The 23,195-nt window shown below is 34.2% G+C and overlaps 1 protein-coding gene across 1 annotated transcript; it reads left to right on the forward strand.

Annotated features, from left to right (window-relative positions):
- Positions 1-16,692: 16,692 nt before the first annotated feature.
- Positions 16,693-21,592, forward strand: LOC125477359 (gibberellin 2-beta-dioxygenase 2-like). Its single transcript, XM_048584372.1, has 3 exons — positions 16,693-17,254; positions 19,031-19,415; positions 21,073-21,592. The coding sequence occupies exons 1-3, from the start codon at positions 16,869-16,871 to the stop codon at positions 21,337-21,339; spliced, it is 1,038 nt and encodes a 345-aa protein (XP_048440329.1). The 5' UTR covers positions 16,693-16,868; the 3' UTR covers positions 21,340-21,592.
- Positions 21,593-23,195: the final 1,603 nt, after the last annotated feature.

Here is a 23,195-nt window from a genome sequence, read left to right on the forward strand (position 1 = left end):
TCACTTACATCTTTATTTTGTCATTTTCATTAAAACTAAAATTTTTAAAGACTTTTCATTAGTTTTCCTTAAAAATAAGAGCATAAATTATCTACTGTCAAAGGAATGCATGTAGCCCAGTTATTTGATTGGTGCAATTGACAGGATATATATACGAACATCAAGTTGGAGATAAGTTTCAGATTAGAAAAGTTCATAAGAGAGGATGAAGACGAAAAGATCGGAAGTAAGGGGATTGTTTTTGGAAATGGTGATATCTTGTATAGTTCTGTTAATAGATGGATCTCTAAAGAATAATAGATTAGTCGCATCCTTGCCTGATAAGATCTTATTAATTGCCAGTTGAAAACATAAATATATTGATGAGAACGACTGCAAATCGAAGATGAAGATGGTTTTTGAGGCTTTGACCATAAAATAATCTTTTGTTGCATATCTTAATTATGTTTACACATTACATTTTAATATTTGTATATTTAAAAATAAATTATAGAAGTATAATAACAGGGCCATGAGGTCAACAATATCAGTATATCATGCAAATAATAAAATTATTAAATCACATTTAACGAGCGTCTAAATCAAACGCAAAAGAAAATAGTAACTTGAAGAAGAGTTGGATTGAGACATTGAGTAGGGTTTCCAATTTGATACGTAGGTCATTGCCATCAAATTATTAAAGTCAGTGCATTTGACGCTGACATATTTCATTTAGCCTTTTCAGGCCTACTATAACTAGTTATTTCAGTTTTCTACTAGCATCTTTGACTAAGAGGTAGATTGTCTGCCTTCTATTTGGATGTCCTTCCTATTTCTTTCTATTTTGAGCAGTCACGATTAAACTACATCAATATTTTATATTGATTTTTTTTATAGAAATAATAAGACAAAAAACAATAGGAATATAAAATGTTGACGTGATTTAACCGTGATCGCACAAATAAAAAAAAAGGATGAAAATGACACCTAAAAAGGAGGATAGACAATCTGCTTCCCTTTGACTATAACCTCAGCTCTATTTATCAGTTTGAGCAAGATACGATTTATTTGAAATTAATTAAACGAACAATTTATAAAAATATCTTTCTATGATAGTTCATGCATTCCCCAGTCCCTTACCAATTCTTGGTCATTGGGATGTATAGTCAATACAAAATTAATATTTAAAGAATGCAGATTATTGCTGATATCCTAAGGTTGAATCAATCACCTGATGTAATTCAAGTAGCATTAGTTCATTAATTTACCTGTAGTTTAATTTTAGTTTTGGAACTCTTATATTAGTTTTTTTTAGTTCTTAAATTTAATAATGTGTCGCACCACTAGTCTTGTCCTTTATTTAAATTTAGGGTATGCTAGGAACTTCATCCCACATTACTAAAAATGAATTTAAAAATAGAAATGGGAAAGAAAAAGAAAAAAAATCCCCCCCCCCCCCTTTTTTTTGTAAGAAAAATTGAATATATAGGAATTTTTTTCATAGTTCACTATGTGATCTAGTTGTTTAAGTCCAACCATAATTCGACCTCCTACCAACTTTGAAATCACATTACCTAATATTTACAAGTCACTAAAATCTAATCATTTTCGTTTTATATATTTATAGTTCAAATTTCATTTATATTTAAGTTTGAGATACTAATTTATAAATTTTTATTTATTTTTTAGCTTATTCTATTGTTTTTTGAAGTTTTGAGTTGAAGTTCCTAATACACTCCTAGAGTTAATAAAAGCAATAAGGTGTTCGAAAAATGTCCAAGGATGCAACACATTGTTAAGTTCAAAAACTAAAGAAATTAATATGAGAGTTCATGAACTATAATTAAAGTAATAGTAAAGTTCAAATGTCACATCCCGGCCCAGGGCGGATCACTTCCCGGGCCCGCTTCACCACCGTAGCACGATATTGTTCCCTTTGGGCCCCGACTACGCCCTAACGGTTTTGTTTCTGGGAACTCACACGAGAACTTCCCGATGGGTCACCCATCCTAGGAGTGCTCTCGTGCGCTACTCGCTTAACTTCGGAGTTCCCATGGAACCCGAAGCCAATGAGCTCCCAAAAGGCCTCGTGCTAGGTAGAGATGAGAATATACATATAAGGATCACTCCTCTGGGCGATGTGGGATGTTACAATCCACCCCCCTTAGGGGCCCGACGTCCTCGTCGGCACACCACGACCAGGGTTAAGCTCCGATACCAATTGTCAACTCCCGGCCCGGGGCGGATCACTTCCCGGCCCCGCTCCACCACCGTAGCACGATTTTGTCCGCTTTGGGCTTACCATTCCCTCACGGTTTTGTTTTTGGGAACTCAAGAACAACTTCCCAGTGGGTCACCCATCATGGGATTGCTCTAGCCCCCTTCTCGCTTAACTTCGGAGTTCCTACGGAACCCGAAGCCAGTGAGCTCCCAAAAGGCCTCGTGCTAGGTAGGGATGAGAATATACATTTAAGGATCACTTCCCTAGGCGATATGGAATGTCACATCAAAGACCAGTATTATAATTAACCTTATTAAAAAAAAGTCATGGGTAATCTTGACCTAATAAACTTATGAAGTGACTCATAATGATACACCAATGATTCCATTTTGTACACAATGGCAGAGTTGAGCATAGAGTGATGCGAGAATTACTTGACACTCAAATTAAACCCTCGTTTGACAATTGTAGTAGAATGGATAAGTGAGGGATCGTTCTAGACCGGGGATTAGGAGGGCTTGCTAAAACCTTCTAAATTGACTTAAAAACATAAAAACACAATATAAAACACTATTTAATGCTCGAAGAAAACAAAATTAAAAATAAGAAAGATTAAGACTAAGACTTCAACGAAATAGGGGGGAATTGGATTTGGACGAATTTAAACTAAAATGGATACTTGGAAGCAAAACAAATTGTAAATATGGATTTGACGGAAATGAATGGATGGGAAGCTAGCTAAGGGTTCTTTCTCCACACATGATATTTATGCATATGAATTAATTTCCAGTTATTCCTTCATTGAATTATGAACGACAATGCCCCAAATTAACCGTGACATCACTAGTTAACCCTCAGATTTTCCTTATATTATTGGATTGGATGGCATCATTCGACAACCCAAAATATTCTCAAAAGTTCCCTACATGTCATCATAATAGAGATACAATCGAAGATCATTAAGAATAATGAAAACCATAAGCATTGACAAAGCATTTGCAACTATGACATCATGTTACTCATGCTAAGAATTAAACTTAACGCGATCGTGACAAGCGACCTTCACTACTTTCAAGTATAAGTTAGTAACGATTATGTGAAACCTTCTTAAACTTTAGCCACATATTCATGCATGCTAATTAAGTGTCGACCCTCAATCAACAAACACAAATAAGTTAATCATCAAATAGTTAAGCCAATTGCATTCACGAATCAAGAGTTCATAACCGGAATTCATCAATTCATATTACATAAATAATCATGGTATTGAAATCACCCCTAGCCAAAAAGGGTTTAGTTCCTCATAACTTTGAAATCAAAGAAACACCTAAACATTCCAACAACTCAAACTTGAATTGTATGAACGTTTAGGCACTCTTCTCTTCCATTCCTCCTATTACAAAACAAAGAGAATTGAATTTAAACATTGAAATCAAAGAAACGCGTAAACATTCCAACAACTCAAACGTGAATTGTATGAACGTTTAGGCCCTCTTATCTTTCTCTTTATTGTGGCACAAGGACTAAGGGATGTTGTTGGTGTGTTGAATGGATTGGGGGATTATGGAAATGGAAGAAATGGAGGAGAAATGGAAGGGAAATGGAGAGAAACTCACGGCTAGGGAGAAGATGGAAGTGTTTGTGGTGTGTTGTGTATGAAATGAGATGATTTTTGAATGAATGAATGCAAGGGTATTTATAGGAGGAGTGGAGATGTATATGGCTATTTGTTTAAGGTGTTTGTGGTTGCAATGATGAAGAATTGCATGTGGAAATAAAAGGGAAAATGTGGTGAAATGATGAAGTAGGAAGGTGGAAATGCATGTGAGATGTTGGAAAGGAAATGGGAATATGAGTAGGCCATGGCATGCGAGTTGTTTTGTTGGTGTAAATGTGCCATGGTTGCAATGATGAAGAATAAAGGGTGCATGTGGGGTGGAATTGAATGAATGCAAAGTGAATGAATAATGAAATGAGTTAAAGAGGGAGAATGTGGTGAAATGATGAAGTAGGAAGGTGGAAATGCATGTGACTTGTTTGTGGAATAAAGAATGAATGGTGGAATGATGAAGAGTTGCATAAAGAATGCATGTAGGGTTAGCTAGGTTGGCTTTGTTTGGGTGCATGTGTGTTAATGGTGGTTTTGCATGTGAATTGATGGATTGTTTTTTATGGAATGGATGGTTCTTTGCATGGCTTTTGAAGTGATTGTGGGCTTTGGAATTGGAAGGAAATGCATGGCCTTGGGGTTGGTTTAAGAGAGAATGGGCTAGGCCCTTTGTTTTATGTCCAAAATGAATACAAGGCCTTCAAATTCGTCTAACACTTTGGCTCCAATCATATGCTATCCATTCCAAGCCCAATTTTGCTCCAAAATGCTCCAAAATGCATCTTTTTGCTTCCTTAGCCATATGAACCTAAAAACACACGAAAATGGCTTAAACTACTAAAACAACTATGAATTAACAACATAGATGCACGAAAACAAGCTAAGTAAGTCGCCTAAATATGCTCCTATCATAGAGCACAAGCCCTGACTATCTCATCCACTTCTTTTTATCCCTTTTAGTTCATATATATAATGTATAAGCACAAATGTGAAGATGGGATCTTCCTTGTCTCTGGTTGGAAAATGACTCTTTTAGTGTTTTTTTCGTTGTCAAATTGACTGATTTTGATTCTTCCTTGCCTCTTTGTACACAACGATCTATTTGTTTGGACCACATTCAAAAGATGACTTTCTATGCTTCTCACGTACATCGCGAAAGAAATGTCACGGACAATTTCGTTAACGTGGGCTTATTTTCTCCAACTTTGGTATGGCAAGATTCTCTTGCGCCGATGGTTCGTGCTTTGTTTTAGGACTATGTTGGCTGCCTAGCTTCTGCTTCTCAAATTAATGTGTATGTCGGTATATAGTTTGTCTTAATTTTTTTTTTTTAATCTTGTGGTGTTGTTCGACTTGTTTTGCATATTTAGACCTTTTAGGTTTAGGTTTAGAGGGGCTAGATTTTATGTCCCCCCTCCCCCTCTCTTGTATCTTTTTTTATTTCGTTTCTAGAGGGGTAATTATGGTTTATGTCCCCCTTCTTTTTCTTCCTTTTTTCTTGTATTATGATGGGTAATATTTATATCCCCTGCCCCTTCTCGACTAGCTAGGTGTAATTTTTTTTTTCGTTATCAATAAAATTCCCACGGATTGCTGAAGTTTTCCTAAAAAGAAAAAAGAAAAAAGAAAAAAACAAATGTGAGGATGGGAAGCTTTTAGTTAAGCTAATGTCCCTTCATTATGTACGGTCTAAAATCACATATTTCAATACTATATGTAGTACCTGCAAAAAAAAATTTTATATGTAGTAAATGAAAGAATAAAAAAAGAAAGAGATAACCATTCTAAACTTAATACTTTTGTAACTAATATATATATATATATATATATATATATATATAGATGTATATATCAACTTTGTATCTTATATTTGGCCCCTACTTTTGTAACTAATATATATATATATATATATATATATATATATATAGATGTGTATATCAACTTTGTATCTTATATTTGGCCCCCGAATATTAAGTATATGGCTCCACCCTTGAATTTGAACGTGTACAAACTAAGAGACTACTATAAACTGTTGAGATAATTTTTTTTCCTATTTTTTAATATTAGATATAAGTTAAAATCACCTATAAGTGAGGTTTAAGTAAAAAACAACAAAATTTGGTTTTGTGAAATTATATTATTGCTCCTAATTTTTTTGTTGTGACAGAAGATTAAACTTTTTTGGTTGATAAAGATAATTTTGCTAATAAGTAGCTTACATATATAAGTATTGTAGTTAAATTCATATAACTATATGCAAAACGTGACATGCCTTTCACTCACTATCAAATTGATGAAGACTCTTTCAATAAAAATAATTGATGAAGACTCTCACCATATGCATATATGCATTGAATCTTTAGTTATTTGACTTATACACAATTTTTTAGCTGGTCACAAATTGGGCAGCCAATAGCATACCTGCGTGCTTTTGTTCATGTCAAAATGCTCATATTCCCAATACGTTGTCACATTCCAGCTAATTTTCTACAACATTAGCATCACTACCCCAAAATCAAATCAATGTATTATTTATATCAATGTCAAGTTTTACAAATAAAGTTTGTGCGTGGGTTTGGAATAGAATATGACATTAGCCCCTGTTGGACCGTTGAAAATGACTGTTAATTTATATCAATGTCTAAATGGATGGATTCACATCGATGTGCATAATCATCGTCATCTGTTGAGTCACTTGTTTATTGATTTATATCAATTTATTATTAGTGATTTAGAATGTTTTTTTTGGTGCAACGATATATTTTACATTAAGAGAAGGGAGAGTTCGGCTAAGCTACACAATAGACAACATAATTTGGTATCGAATTTGCCATCCACGAGATTCGAACATAAGATCTTTCACTTACAAGTGAGGGGAATACCACCAGATCGTAGTGTTGAGTGGATAGTGACTTAAAATGTTAGAGGTATAATTTTATGTTTTCATAATTAAATTAAGAAACATAACTTTCCTCACACGAATATTTTTAATCAATTGATATAATATATGTACGTACACACACACACACACACACACATATTCCGAGTCAAATGTTAGATATGATACCTTGTATAGTTCTGTTAATACACGGACCTCTAAAGCATAAAAGAATAGTCGCATCTTTGTCTAATAAGATCTTATTAATTCCAGTTGAAAACATCAATATATTGCTGAGAACGACTGTAAATCGAAGATGGAGATGGTTTTTGAGGCTATAACCATAAATTATCTTTTCTTGCTTAATTTAAATTATGTTCACATTAAATTATATTATTGTGTAATTAAAAATAAATTATAGAAATAAATTATATAATAACAGGACGTGAGGTCAACAATATCCGTATATCATGGAAACAATAAAATTATTAACTCATATTCAACAAGCGTCTAAATCAAGCACAAAAGAAAATAATAACTTGAAGAAGAGTTGGATTGAGACATTGAGTAGGGCTTCCAATTTAATAAGTAGGTATCGGACTATCGAGGTCAGTGCATGTGGCGTTGACGACTGCATGGGACTGCAGATTAACACTGCTATTCTACTGTTGAATCAATGAATCAGCATTGTACATAATGGCAGAGTTATGCATAGACCACAAGTAACCCCGACTCCCTCACCACTATTTTTATCCATTTTAATTCGTAGATATAATGTCAGTCCTGCTCTCAGGTCCTCATTTTGAGGATTTGTGAGGACTAATTGTAAATTAATTGTAAAATTATAGTAGTTCATATTAAAAGTTCAATATATTAGTTTAAGTTCAAAGAATTATATAAGCACAAATGTGAAGATGGGTAGCTTTTAGTTAAGGTTATGGCCTTTCATTAAGTACGGGATACACACAAACACACACCCTTTAAGAGAAGCGAATCCTATTTTTTTTTCAAAAAATGGAGATTAGTTGTAAGATTCACTCTACATCGAATTTCAATGGTCCGAATCATCTATTTCGTAAGTCTTGATTCATAGATCATCTTTGCAAAAATTCAATTTAATCCGAAACAATTTGCTTATTCAATTTTCATAATGAAATTTCATTATTTCTTATAGTATAATGTGTTCGTCAATTTCTTTAAACTCAATTAGATATCTCAAATATTTTTGATTTGGTTGATATGTTGCAAAGATAATCTAACAGATGCAATTTAAAAAATAGGTGGTTCGGGTCTTTTATAAATATATATATATATATATATTAATCTTTGTATCTTATGTTTACCCCCTTAAACATTAAGTTATATAAGGCTTCACCCTTGAATTGTTGAGGGAAAAGAGAGGAAGGGGAAGAGATAGCAGCGAAAAGAAAGAGAAAGACATGAAATTAATTCGGCTATTGGATTTGTATCAATGGGTGAGATCAAAAGATTCTTATAGGATTGATCCGGAGAGGATCTTTTTTGAACAAACGATACTAAGAGGGTTGGAGAGTGAGTTAAGCCTAATAATGAGTTAGTAATAATGTGGTTCAAAATTGCTTATAGTGAGAATCGAACCCCTGTCACTTATAAGTGGAAAAAAATAATATCACTAGATCGTAGTACTAAATGCATTCAAAGAAAATAATCCTTTGAATTTGAACATATCACTCGTGATGTGACTCGACAATGAGAGAATGCTAAGGTTAAATCACTTGGTTATTCGGAAACCACCTATATCCGTTGATTTATGAAACTTATGAAGCGACTCATCAATCAATTTTGTATGTGAAGCTCGTGACGATAAACATTATCGTGAAGACTTTTTCTTTATTGTATAGTGACTTTCCTTTTCTTAATAGTAAACATCTTAACCTTGTAATGTGTATATTGGCGTGGCCACATCAAGTTATATAAAGTAATTCATGTACGAATTAGGATGTGTTTGATGCTTCATGTTAACAACTTCATATTATGCCTATATCTAGAGATGGATAATGATTTGCTAACCGTACTCACCTAGCTAGAGAAGCTACTATGAACTTTAACAAATCAAAAGATTCATTCTTTGGCCAAGTTTGGTATTGCTTTGTTCTACCAAAAATTGCTTCATTTTAAAATTAAGCAATAAAAAAGTGTTCGTTAAAATAAAATATCATGATTATTTTAAAAATTGTTTTAGTAAAAAGTGAAGTTGAGCCTTTAACGAATACTTTTAATTCTTGTAATACGCCCATTAATTTAAAAAATGACATTACTTATCATTCTAGACACATTTTATCCTTGAAGAACAAAGTGACCACCATCACTTACCACTACAAACCCTAACCTCTTACATGATGACTATTGCCATCACCACCACACCCCTTTTTTGGCACCATCACCACCACCACCACCATCACAACCATTGCCCTTGCCGCTGTTGTCGTCATCATCACCTACACTATCATATCTATTTTTGTCATTATATACAATTATCACTTTTACATTAAAATTGATCACACGTTTTTTCATTGTTTTTCATACTCACAACACTTTTAAAGTACAGTTATCAAAAAACACTCAACTGCTTTATTCCCCAACTGATTATTCTTAAAGTATAACAAAAGAATTTTTTTTAAGGCATGGTAGTTCCAAATTGGCCCTTAATAAAAATAAAGAACTTTCTCTACCACGTATGTAAGAAGGCCATACCTTTTTTGGCAAATAAGAATGCCAAATTTGTGACCACTTCATACCGATCATTACTCTCTCTCTCTCTCTCTCTCTCTCTCTCTTTTCAACTGATTATTCTTAGTATAAAAAAAGCATTTTTTTTAAGGGGTATTTAGATCCAAGTCCAAAAAATTGAGCTACTTTCCAATTGAGTCCAATTCCATGTGCCTTATCAGTTTAGGTTCAACTAATCTTTTTTATGTCTATTTTACCCTTCTATAATCTAAATGAAAATATATTTAAATTTCTTGATTTATCCAAATTTTGAATCATTAAAGCCTTTAATCTATTCAATATCCAAGGAAAAAAATTAAAATTAAAATTCATGGCATGTTTATCAACAACAAAATCTACTGTGATATACATTTTTGATAAAAGTAGATTACAAAAAGAAAAAAACCTATGATATAGGTACATAAATACAAAATATGTCATGAAGATATATTTAAATAATATCTAATTAAACTATGGTGTAGGTAGATAATGCAACTAATCTGTGTTGCAGGTATGCAATGCAATCAATTTGCGATGCAGGTAGTTAATTTACAAACAAAAAAACATATGACACATATGCAATTAATCTCTAATATGGGTAGAGTATTATAAAAAAATCTTGTGGTACAGGTAGATAAACACAATTAATCTTAAATTATCAACAGAATATAATATATATATATAGGTAGATAAATACAATTATTCATGATACATGTACATTATAATATAAAAACATAAAAAAAGGACAAGTGATATATGTGACATCTCACATCGCCCAGGGGAGTGATCCTTAAATGTATATTCTCATCCCTACTTAGCACGAGGCCTTTTGGGAGCTCACTGGCTTCGGGTTCCATAGGAACTCCGAAGTTAAGTGAGAAGAGGGCTAGAGCAATCCCATGATGGGTGACCCACTGGGAAGTTGCTCGTGAGTTCCCAAAAACAAAACCGTGAAGGAATGGTAAGCCCAAAGCGGACAATATCGTGCTACGGTGGTGGAGCGGGCCCGGGGAGTGATCCGCCCCGGGCCGGGATGTGACAATTTGGTATCAGAGCCTAACCCTGGTCGCGAGTGTGCCGACGAGGACGTCGGGCCCCTAAGGGGGGTGGATTGTGACATCTCACATCGCCCAGGGGAGTGATCCTTAAATGTATATTCCCATCCCTACTTAGCACGAGGCCTTTTGGGAGCTCACTGGCTTCGGGTTCCATAGGAACTCCGAAGTTAAGCGAGAAGAGGGCTAGAGCAATCCCATGATGGGTGACCCACTGGGAAGTTGCTCATGAGTTCCCAAAAACAAAACCGTGAGGGAATGGTAAGCCCAAAGCGGACAATATCGTGCTACGGTGGTGGAGCGGGCCCGGGGAGTGATCCGCCCCGGGCCAGGATGTGACATATAGGTAGATAAAACAAAACAAAAAAATGGGGAAGAAAAATGATATTGAGGGAGGAAACACTAGAGAAAATGCTAATTCGATAGAACTTCAAAAAAAAAAAAACATATATATATATATATATAAAAGAAAAAGAAGCAAAAAAAAAAAAAAAAAAAAAAAAGACGAAGAATCCAAAACACTAATGCAATTTTTTTTTTTTTTTAACCAATCAAATGTATCTTCATCATTCTTATGGAAGATGAGGAGAAGAGGAATATTATGGAAGAAGATTACTGAGCAAAATAACACAGGAAGAGAAAGATATTGTGAGGGAGAAACAAGAAAAGAGAAATTAACGGTTGGGGAAATGAGAAGAAAAAAAGAGATTTCAACCCCTAATCCTATAATTAAGGATAAGATTAACATTAATCATAAATTAAAAAAACAGTAATTACTTAATTAGTCAATTTGAGGGTAAATTTGCCAAGAAAATACAAATAAGCTTAAGTGGATAATAAATCACTGGACCTAACCCAAAATTTAAAATAAAATTGGACTATAACTAATAATGGCTCATAAAATTAGACTCATATTAAGTTTTCCCTTTTTTTAAAGCATGGTAGTTTCAAATTGGCCCTTAATAAAAATAAAGAACTTTCTCTACCACGTATGTAAGAAGGCCATACCTTTTTTGGCAAATAAGAATGCCAAATTTGTGACCACCACTTCATACCGATCATTACTCTCTCTCTCTCTCTCTCTCTCTCTCTCTCTCTCTCTCTCTCTCTCTCTAAAATACAAATTTAATCTAATACGATCATTGTTTGGATTGGCATTGGTGCATATATAATCTAATGAATTTTAGATTAATACGTAATGAGAAATTTGTGACCACTTCATGCGATATTGTAAGACATTCACATGCTATGAACTTTCACTCATGTTTAAAAATGCGCATTGGTTATCGCATGTTGTGTTATATTGCTTGTTGTGTTCTGGTATACGTACGAAACTATAATTTTTTCAGAAAAAGGAGTACAGTTCATCTTTTAATTCTTTTCAAGTAAGTCTCTTATATTAGAGATGTGATATGATAATGTGGCTTATTAACATTTTTCAAATTTAAAACAACAAACCGATTATAATTTGATTAGTTGAGAACTCATCCAAAATTTTCGACTATAATCACGACTAAATTCCTAATCAACCACTGACCACGTACATATCGGCTCTGTGCACTTTAATTCTGGAGCTTTCACAGTAATGAATGTATGAGAGTAACTAAAGTTACCATTATTCTCTATTATCTATGATAAAACACAAAATACAAAATTTAATACTGCAAGAAATTGGTATTCCATCTCTACTCAGATATGACCAACAGTGGATGAATGATGAATCATGAGATTCCTTGAACCCAAATCAAAACCCCAGAAAAACTAGATCATACCAAATTGTCATGGCCAATTAAAGAGAGTGAATTACCACAAATACGGACCAACACCATCCATTAGTACTGTCTTTATCACGTACCATACGATTGGACGTAGGATCTATATATGAGCTGAAGTTGGTACCTTTCGGGTAAGAATTGTTACCCAACAACATGTTGAGTTTGATGATCACAATCTGTGGAATGTCATGCTCATGTAAACCTAGCTCATCAAACCCTCGACTTCCAGAATAACTTACCTACACGGGAGAAGTATGTTCATATCCCTACACATATTAAGTGATACATAATATGTCATACGACGAGTGAAATAATGAGAATGTGAACATAACATCGTAGTATAAAATTTTTCTTGTTGATATTATCTGTAAATGCATCAATAAAATAGTCAACAATATTTAAAGGTGGTGTATTTTTAGTTTTGTTTATTTTGTATTTCTAATTAAAGGCATTGCTAAAACGCGTAGATGGTTATAAGATCAAAATCAAATTATACAAAAAGGTGTGCAAAATCGAAAAGATCACGAAAACACATGGGAGGGAGATGACTTAAATTGGTAAAGCTATAAGACCCAATTCATGAGCCAAGATCATGAACTCCATGATTTTCACAAACGAATGTGGAAAACATGAATCACATTCTTTAATAATTAACTGTTAAATGTCATCTACAATTTTTATCTTGATCGATCTGTAGATGAGGTGCTGGTGTGGTGAAAACTAGGTTTCTCTCTCTAGACTTGTTTGCACGTTTAAACTCTAATACGTGTTTTTTATTTATTAATCTACACATTAGATAGGTATGTGCACTATTATAAGCAAAAAGAAACACGTTTCTTAATGAATCATATAATTAATTACCATCCATCAATGTATTAAATAAGAAATCAAATCTCATAACTTGACCTAAGATTGTTTCCAAACAATAGTTCTTAAATCGACTATAGTATACTTAGACAATATCATGTAGGCCACAGAAATATAAAGAGAAGTCAGTTCCATGTGTGTGGAAAAATGAAGACATTAAGTCTGAAAGGAAAGTTTGACGTCCTGGCACCATAAAACGCATTAGACTCTCTCTCTTGTTTTTCAACCTTGCAAACATTTTTGCCGCTGGCCCTAACCTATGGCTTGGGTGCTTGTGGTTATACTTGTCCAAGTTCTTTGTTCTCTTCTTTCTCTCTTTTTCCTAATCCTCTTCTCTCTTTTTCAATTTTTTCCTGAGAATTTTCTTAGTTTCTTATAGGTATTTTTACCACATGCAAAAGTAGGGATAAAAACACTTAAAAATACTTGCAAGAGAACAAGGTAGTTGTAGTATAAAGGGCTCAAGCAAGGTCGTTTTCCGCAATGATTGAATGAATAATTTATGTAAACTAATTCTTAGCTAATTATTTGAAAACAAAGATTGGAAAATGTTGATTTTATGACCTAAAATATTAAAAACGAATTTAATTAAAAACAATTAAATAAATAGGAAAAGTAAAGAAAACAAAAGAAAATAGTTTGAAAACCAAATTGTAAAAGCCTAGGGTTCCGCCGTTCCCTTAACAATCCTATGTAGATTTATCAATTACTTATGAATTACCCATGCAACTTTGAAGGTTAGGTTTTCCTAATACATATTCTACTCGTGGTATTCAAGTTAGAACGTATATCAAACAAGCAATCCGTTCGTGGTATTCAGATCAAATATAAACATGCATGACTCATTACGCTTTGTGAAAACCCTTTGAAAAACCATGCAACCCCTAAGACGTGGTATTCATCCTAGGTGAAATTACAACTATCAACCACAAGAAGCAATACTCAATCCCCCGGTGGTATTCCGACCAAATTGCATCCAATTACTTATCTAAACATCATAATGGTAGCTAAGCATTAAGATATAGAGACAGTTTAAAGCACAGTGATTAATAATTCAAAGCATGCATGCATAATATTATAAGCAATTAAATAAAAACTACATATTCATGCTAAGACTCAAGGCATCGCCCTAGCAAACAAAAATTAGCTACTAGCAACCATAAAACAAAAGGAATTTATTGAAATAGAAAAAGGATAGAAAACACCTTCAAAATACAAAGCGTCAAAGTCAAGCTAAATTCTCCACGTACATTCCCCCCAATGTTGCGTTCTCCTCCTCTTCTAATTGCTAAAAGTCTTATTTATACTACTAGAAAATAAAACCCTACCTTGAAAAGGTCTTAGAATAAAACTAGGAAACATAATTAAATCATAAAACAGAAAATAAAAAGGTTTCCTATTTGAACTAAAATTCAGAGTTCTTAGAAAATTAGTCTTTTGACTGACCAAATCAACTCCGAATTGGTCCCAAAAAGTCTTTTTTAAAAGTTGAAGACGTCCCCTACAAATCCTCAGAAGGAATCTTCCTCAAAATGTGCCATCTTAACCTTCAAAATACTCAAAACGTCCAGAAATGTCAATCTGGGAAAGCTGCGCGCTGAGCCTTAATTTCATTGTCACGGTCAAACGACTTGGTAGAAAAAACTAGAATTTTGATACAATCATCTTGAAAGACTCACGAACATCCTCTAATTGGAATCACTCCAAAATTCATCCGTTTGATCACTTTTTGCTTCAGAGGAATTCGAATGTCCTACATTGAAAATATAAAACAAAGTATAAAAATTCTACCAAAATAATTACCAAAATATACTAAGAATAGGGTAAAATATATAATATGAAATCGACTCATTAGTTTCCTTGAGCTTTGTCTCAAATTTTTCTATGAGTTTGTCTCACTTTCGGACTTCATGCCCCACCTCTCCACCCATCCCTCTCCTCTAGTAGTTCTTTTCCAAACCCAAACTCCATCTCTTCCCCATAAATCATCCCCACCCCATCCTTTGCTCTGATATGCAATCTCCGGACCAAATATGGTTGCCAGCTTTATTTCCTTCCTTCACTGCCCCCCGCCCCCAAAACGCTTGCCGGATTTCCATTGAGGCCAAGTGTAATGTGACTTCGGCTGAAGTAAGGGTATTTTACATACCCCCTTAGCCTCACCTTCTATCCATGTGTTACTGTGTTTGTATATATTTGCTAGGATTCGTGAATGGGATTTAGATTTGGTGACTATCTTTTGGTTCTGCGTCTTTGGTGAAGAAATCTGGATGTGGTGTGCTTCTTGTTGTGGGTTTGGTACTTTTGTGCTGCAATGTCTTGTTCATTTTCACCACTCGGTCATTTTCTCTAGTGTTGCTACTAGTAAGGCTTTCATGGCGGTGACGGCGGCGAACGCTGCTTTTTGCGGTCGAAAATTAGGGATTTGGATTCCCGTTTTAGTTTATTTAATTGGGTTGAGCTTTTATGCATCTATTTCCACACCCCCCACCCCCCCCCCCCCCCCCCCACCCCCAATGTATTTAGGTTATTATAGGTCAAAAACTCTACTTTCTTTTTAATAAATGATATTGTCTACACTAAGAAGGTGGATGAGTGACCTAAACTTCACAATAAACTAACAATAATGTGATTTAAAGTGGAATATTGTAGTAGAAAGTTGTATTGTTTACCGGCGCCTCTTACACGACCGCGCCTCCTGATATGAATATTAATAAAATATTTTGACCATATAATAGATGCACACCAGAATTCATGCAATTTAAGTAAGAAATCAAGACATCCACAAAAAGGAGAAAGAAGAGGAAAATTTGTATAGAGCAATCAAATTGTCAGCTTTTAGATTTTTAAACCAAAACTATCAATAAACGCAAAATTAGACACCTACACGTTCATATAAAAAGAGCAATTAAATTCTTCAATTCACACAATTCAACGGCCAAAATTGAGAGTGATGTATGAGAAGTAAAATTAAGTGTGTGGATAGCATCACCCAATAAAAGTTCATAAGAGATCGTTAGATTATTTCTCTTTGACTAAAAAAAGATAATCACGCTTTCAATATTATGATGCAAAATATACATTCTCGTGTATGTTGTGAATCATATTTAATACCTCTGAGTAAAATTGATCCTACAAACCGAATAAGGTAATGCTATGGAGATTAAATTTCGAGACAAAATATGTAAACTAAATGATGTATCACTAATAGAAATGAGCGTGTTTATCAACGTTTAAGTAATAAACCAATCATCAACTTTTATGTCTTTTAATTTCCAATATTTTGTCTACAAATATAATCTTCTTAACATTACCCAACCTAATAAATTAAATAAAAGAAAAAAAGAAAAAAAGAAAACCTAGTCAAGGAAGAGTGCACAATAAGTAACTTAAGTTAACCTTCTTGTGTGACAGAAATTTGCTAGGTGTAAACGACCAGAGAAATTTGCTGGTTGTACTTCACCCAAAAGTCTATGGTTCCTGAATCCCCAAGTAATCCTTTTGTTTAAGGATAATCCCCAACCGCTTGCATAGATCCTCTCTCTCTCTCTCTCTCTCTCTCATAAATACCCCATTACATCTCACTTCCTCTCCAAACTTCCCTTGAACAAAAAACTCCTTCTTCTTTCTTTTTTTCTCTTTTTTTCCTTACACATAAAAACACTACAGATACACTTAGTTATTCACCATCTTCTCTTCTTAGTTTTCTGCACCCACATCTCTTAGATTATTAACCATGGTGGTGGTGGTGGCACCTCCAAACCCAATTCGCAACGAAAAGATCCAGGCCGTTGATCTCCCCATCATAGACCTCTCAGCCGAGAGGTTTCAAGTGAGAAAACTCATTGTCAAAGCTTGTGAGGACTATGGTTTCTTCAAGGTCATCAACCACGGCGTCCCAAAAGATATTATATCCACAGTGGAGGAGCAAAGCCTCAGCTTCTTTGCCAAACCAGTGTCCGAGAAGCAAAGAGCAGGACCTTCCGATCCCTTTGGCTATGGCTGTAAGAACATAGGCTTCAGTGGTGATATGGGAGAGGTTGAGTACCTTATTTTCGACACAAACCCAATTTCTATAGCTCAAAGATCCAAATCTATCTCAAATGAGCCTACAAAATTCAGGTACTTGTTCTTATTTTGTTGTTTTTACAAATTTTCACATTTTATTTTGTTATTTTTGCATGTTTTTAGTTTTTATATTTTTATTATTTACCCTCCTCTTGTATGTATGATTGTATATATCTAGGATTCTCTAGCTATTTCAGTAGTTATTATCGGGTTTCCATTTTATGGTTTTTAGTTAATTTTTCTTTAGGTAGGTGGTACCTGACCCGTAAAATTTAGCTAGAATATATCAAATGAAAGACGGTCGCAGGAACCGGTAACGATTTTGTGTAGGTTTAGGGATGAACTGTTCATTAACTAGCAATTTACTTTGTTTTTTTTTTTTTTTTCAAAGAAAATTATAACATATGCAATATTTTCTTTTTACGCAATTCTGTTTAACTATTATTGGGTTAACTTTATTTTTTTTGTTGGTTGCAAATGTGGATTTCGAACCTTGATTTTTTAAGCCTACTCCTGCTCATATCTCTATCACATAAACTAATTTAAAAGAAGATAAACTGATCAGCTGCAAAGTTGATTCAAATTCAAACTAACTTGATGATTTTAGTTTATCTAACAACCTCATCTTGTTTTTTTCTCATAATGTCCTAATTTTCCAATTTATTTTATGATTCGAATTCATTTCAAATACATTTTTTTTACACAAATCTTAAAGCAATGATTTTTTAGAGTCATCAATGACACTTTATAATAATAAGTTCTACAGAATAAAAAGTGTAAATAACCATTTAGAATGTTAATAACAATTTCTCCATTTTATATATATGGAAAATCAAAATTAAAATTAAATTGAAAAGTAAGAAATAGAAGAAACCATTTGGTTGTTCACGTGACTCGTTAAAATCAAAACAAACACTAAAAAAAACAAGGGAACAAAGGGACCTCTTCTCGACTCCTAGATGGTGGGATAAGCTGTCAGTGACACACTTACTCACTGAGTCATTCACTCCTCTTCCTCCTCTGCTTCTCTGTCGATTACCAAGATTGTACACATGTTAGAGAGCTAGCATGTTTTCCATTACTGAACTGGGAAGTCGGAAAGTCGAAAGATGGAATACAAATTTGTTGTTCCATTATTGTAATGAAAATTGGGGAATCAGAATGACAAGTCAGAAGCAGTGGCACATCAAGAGCGCCTAATCATATCATATAAAATAAAATATAAATAAATAAATAACTAATAATTAAGCAGTTCATTTGGGTGTTGAAAAATAACTCAAATAATTAAATAAATAGAGCAGAAGAAAACAGCTTCCAGAATTAAGGGAGAACTTGTCGTATAACTGTTTGTATAACTCCTTATATTTACCTGTTATTATCGTGTATATTTCATACCCAATTCCTAAAGAAATTTTAAGTTATATTAGATGCCTGTTTTTATCTATTTTCTTGGTTATCTTTATTTTATACATCGTAGTTAGAATATCTGGATGGGATTAGAAAGTGACTAGTTTTTAGACTTTGTGTTACTAACAAGCTAAGAAAACAAAGGTAACGGAAATTTGGTGTCAAGTCGGGAAATGAACTTTCATAAAACAAGTTTACACTACTATAATTTTTCGAGTGAAATAAACTTTCATGAAACAGTCCTTAATACTTAGCATCAAGTCATGTCGAAAGAATCTTATACAATGTCGTGTTTTAGTAATCTAAAACGCTATGATAGAGGTGAATCTGTTCCATGATCTGTCGGTTTCATGCAACAAGCGAAAGTGTTGCAAGCTAGTTTGTGGGTTCTGAATATCCTGATGAGTGGTATTGTCTAAACAGTTCTGCAGTGAGTGGATACATTGCAGCAGCAAGGGATTTGGCATGTGAGCTTTTGGATCTGATTGGTGAGGGACTGTGGGTCCCTGACACATCAGTATTCAGTAGGCTGATCAGGGGTGTCGACAGTGACTCCGTCTTCAGGCTCAATCACTACCCGCATCTGCAAAACAAGCAGGACTTCTGCAAGGATAAGGACACGTCATCCTCCTCCTTCAGCAGTGACATCAGCAAGGTAGGGTTTGGGGAGCATTCTGACCCTCAGATCCTCACCCTCCTCAGATCCAACGACGTGGGCGGCCTCCAAATCTCTCCACAAGATGGGGTTTGGGTCCCTGTGCCCTCTGACCCCACGGCCCTTTGGGTTAATGTGGGTGACGTGTTGCAGGTTGGTCTATTCTCTCTCTCTCTCTCTCGTTTTTCTCTCTCTAGATATTCATATGTCATGGTAATCACAATCTTAAAAAAGAAGACTTTGAATTGATCGAGTCTGACTTGGGAATTTAGGGCGCTTTGCACGTAGCTTTTGAGACTGACTTTGAGTAATCTATGCAATTTTGACTGCACGTTGCTTTTGCATAATCGGTAAGTAACAAGAGATTTTTTAATATAATCGATACACGAGATAGTACATTACGTGTCACTATACTAATGGTGTGACATGTGTGCTAAAAAGTTAATAACTTAAAAATAAAATTTTCCACTACTTCTATTAAAACACATGCTGTACCATTTATATTCTCGTCACAACTAAAAATTTCTTGTAAGGCCCCAGTATATCAGTTCTTAACCAATCAGAGTGTGACTTTAGTTAGGGAGGCTGGCCCATTGGGTAATTGATGACTAACCATGTTTGAAGCATATTGAAACTGAAAAGTGCTTCGTTAGTTGGACCGCATGCCATTTACGGTGTGTTGGGACAACCTCACAAAAACAAGGTGAATTTTCCTATCAACTTAATTTAATTTCTCCAAGAAAAGTCAAAGAAAAACTAATGAAAATAATTTGAAAATTTGAAGTTTTAATGATAAAGACAAAATAAAGGGTAAAATGAATAGTATCAGGATTGACTTTTTAGTGTAAAAATGTGGTTTTTCGTTAAAGTGAACAGTACCACGACTTTTTCGTTAAAACTCCCAAAAATCAAAGTAATAACACACCTAGTCCCTTTATGTTCCCTTTGAGTTGGTTGCCCTTGTATAGGGTAGTCCTAGTACTTCCTTTGCAAATGAGTTTTGTGGGATAAATCTTGACTGTTTTGAAAGTTGTTAAAGCATGCGGTTGATTGTGAGTCCTTGATAATCTCACAGTTCATCAATAATTGACAATTGTATTGTGTGATTGTTAGTCACTGATGGAAGTGAATCCTACAACTTATCAATAGTTTACAGTGGCATCGCATGTTGTGTTTGATATAGTGTATTGATATCTATACACCTATTTTTACTTCTCACACATCCCTCTCAATTTTCGATCATCAAATCAAATTGAAAAAGATCAATGACCAAGAATTAACAAAATTGTGTGTGAGGTAAAAAAGTAAGTGTGTAAATAGCATCATCCTTGATATATATACATATATATATATATGTTGTAGAACAACTAATGTATCTATCCGTAGAACAAAAGAGGGCATGAAGAATGATAAACCTTACCTTAAGAGTAGTCATGCTTCTTAAAAATTTAAATGTAGGTTTCCATACCTTCTTAAAGAACCCAATTCAACCTAAGAAAAGTTCTCATTAATTATTCACGTCTCAAGATATTCTTTTTGGTTGGATAAAAGTGCAATGAAAACAACTTGTCATACAGAATTGAAGCTTCTTGTTGGGTTGAGTAACTTCATGCTTTTCCAAGTACAAATTTCTTAAAGGTGATAAAAAAAGTTTGTTGATTCATAGATATCAATACAACTGTTTTTAACACACTTTTACACGAACTTCTGAATCATATCGATAATAAAGGTGAGACAAACAGACTTATATAAGTTCTTAATGTGTTTTAGTTGAATTGTGTTTTAACTAATTTCTCCCTTAATTTTGAAGGCCATGACAAATGGAAGATTTGTGAGCGTTAGACATAGAGCCTTAGCCAATTCATCGAAGTCTAGATTGTCAATGGCGTATTTTGCAGCTCCCTCCCTAAACGCATGTTTGAGTGCTCTTCCAGAAATGGTCACACCGGAGAAGCCTCGGCTCTACAAACCCTTCACTTGGGCTGAGTACAAGAAAACCACGTTCTCTCTAAGCCTCGGCGAAAACCGTCTTAATCTTTTCAGAATTTCTTCAAATGATGAATGCTTCATGGATTAAGGAGCAGCAATGAAAAGTTACAGAAAAAAAAAAAAAAAACATAGGATAGTGAAAATTCTGAAGTTAAGCAGCTTATTCCACTCAAGAACTTTTTCCTTTCTTTCTTTCTTGTTTTTCATGAATGCAGTTTTTCTTACTCATAGTGAAAGTCGTAGACTTTGTACCTATAAACGGGGGAAATGTTTAGTACTTAATTAGGTCATTAATGAAAAGAAAAATTATGCTCAATAAATTTACAGGCTTTATTTATTTATTTATTTTTTTTTTTTAAACAAGAAGAAAATCGAGATAAAGAATCAAACTCTTGTCGTGAATGTGTTTTTCGATATCATTTTTCTTTTGTTTAATTGAAAGACAAGATAAACATCAAACTTTTATAGCGAATGTGAGCCGATGTATGCTCTATTATTTGAGATTGAAACCCCACCATGAAAATGATTGTGGAGATCGAGACCTTAGGTTTCAAGCTGTGTACGTATTCGTTTATCTTCCAAAAAAAAAAAGTTGAAATATCTTTCTTGGTCCAAAATGTCCACTACGGAGAATTTGTGCTGCATGCAAGTGGGATTCTGTGTACAGAGTCCAGCTCATGGTCCATTTTATTTTGGTGCAAGAGTCCAGCTCACGGCATCGAATGATAATCTTTGGTAGGTAACCTACTCAAGATTGTTTTTCCTCTCCTACCTTACAAAGTGGACCAGACTGCACCGTACTATTCTTCACTTCAAATATGGCTATGTGTTGGGATTCTGATGTATCACTGAGATATATCCTCAGTGAGTTTACGACTATATATAGGGCACACGGTGATTTTTTTCAAGGATCGGTTGTCTAGGTTTTAATTCACTATTCATATATAAATATTGGACCAATACAAAATGACTAAAACATTAATTTGTAGTTGAAGAAAATGGATAAACACAGTTTTGTGAGGAAACTCTAAAATAGGTATCATTTAATCCGACTGTGATATGATTATGGATTTGAAGGGTTTTTAGTAGACATAATATTTGAGGAAAAAAACGTAAAAAATATACAGATGGATTATTGAAATACATTACAAAATAAGCTCTACATAATATATATTTAGATGTTATATCGACAATTATAGGTAAAAAATTTCCCGCTTGACTGGAGTGAGCTTAGTATCGTTACAGATATAGGACCAAAGACTGATGTGAATAAGGTGGGCGGAAGAATCCAACCCAAAACCATCAAAATCAATTTCTAGGTTTGTGGGAATATGGAAATAATTGAAATAGGTAAAAACCAGTGTGGGAGTGTGCCCCTACAGAAGGGATTTGGATCCTCTTCTGAGCCCAAGGAGAGGATTCTCCTGACTAAGACACGTGGGCTGTTGGATTTTATCCAACAGCTACAAACAAGGGATTTCTTTAAAGTTATAATAATTATAGACATTGGATAAAAATCCAACGGTCTACATGTCTTGGTCAGGAGGATCCTCTCCTTGGGCTCAGGAGAGGATCCAAATCCCTACAGAAGGTGAGTGGACCCCAACTGCATCCTCCAATCTAATTAAAATTACATAGAAAGTTGCGATGTTCATAGGAGTAGGATTCTCTCTCCTCCTATTCCCATCTATTTCCCTCCCTTCCTCTCACATTGTTTTTTGCCTTATTGTCTCTATAAAAAAATCAATATGAGATGTTGACGTGGCTTAACCATAATCGTTTAAGTGGGAGGGAAGGGAATGAGAGAGAGATTAGCAGAAGAGAAAATCTTCCTCCATGTTCATCAGCAAAACAAAAACTACTCTAATTTCTGGAAAATCATTTTTTTTATTTTTTTATATTTTATATGTTTAGCTTTCCTAAAGTTTCAAGCTAAAAATCAAC

This window comes from the organism of the source record quoted next, unplaced genomic scaffold (genome assembly GCF_019419815.1).
Source record: "Pyrus x bretschneideri cultivar Hongxiangsu unplaced genomic scaffold, Pyrus_bretschneideri_v1 Contig21, whole genome shotgun sequence".
NCBI classification, from domain to species: Eukaryota; Viridiplantae; Streptophyta; class Magnoliopsida; order Rosales; family Rosaceae; genus Pyrus; species Pyrus x bretschneideri.

What these genes read in the sequence shown, in the direction of transcription:
- LOC125477359 (XM_048584372.1), top strand. Translation starts at nt 16,869, where the DNA reads ATGGTGGTGGTGGTGGCACCTCCAAACCCAATTCGCAACGAAAAGATC. An exon ending in AATGAGCCTACAAAATTCAG is followed by an intron (nt 17,255 to 19,030) that starts GTACTTGTTCTT and finishes TTGTCTAAACAG; the next exon opens with TTCTGCAGTGAGTGGATACA. An exon ending in ATGTGGGTGACGTGTTGCAG is followed by an intron (nt 19,416 to 21,072) that starts GTTGGTCTATTC and finishes TTAATTTTGAAG; the next exon opens with GCCATGACAAATGGAAGATT.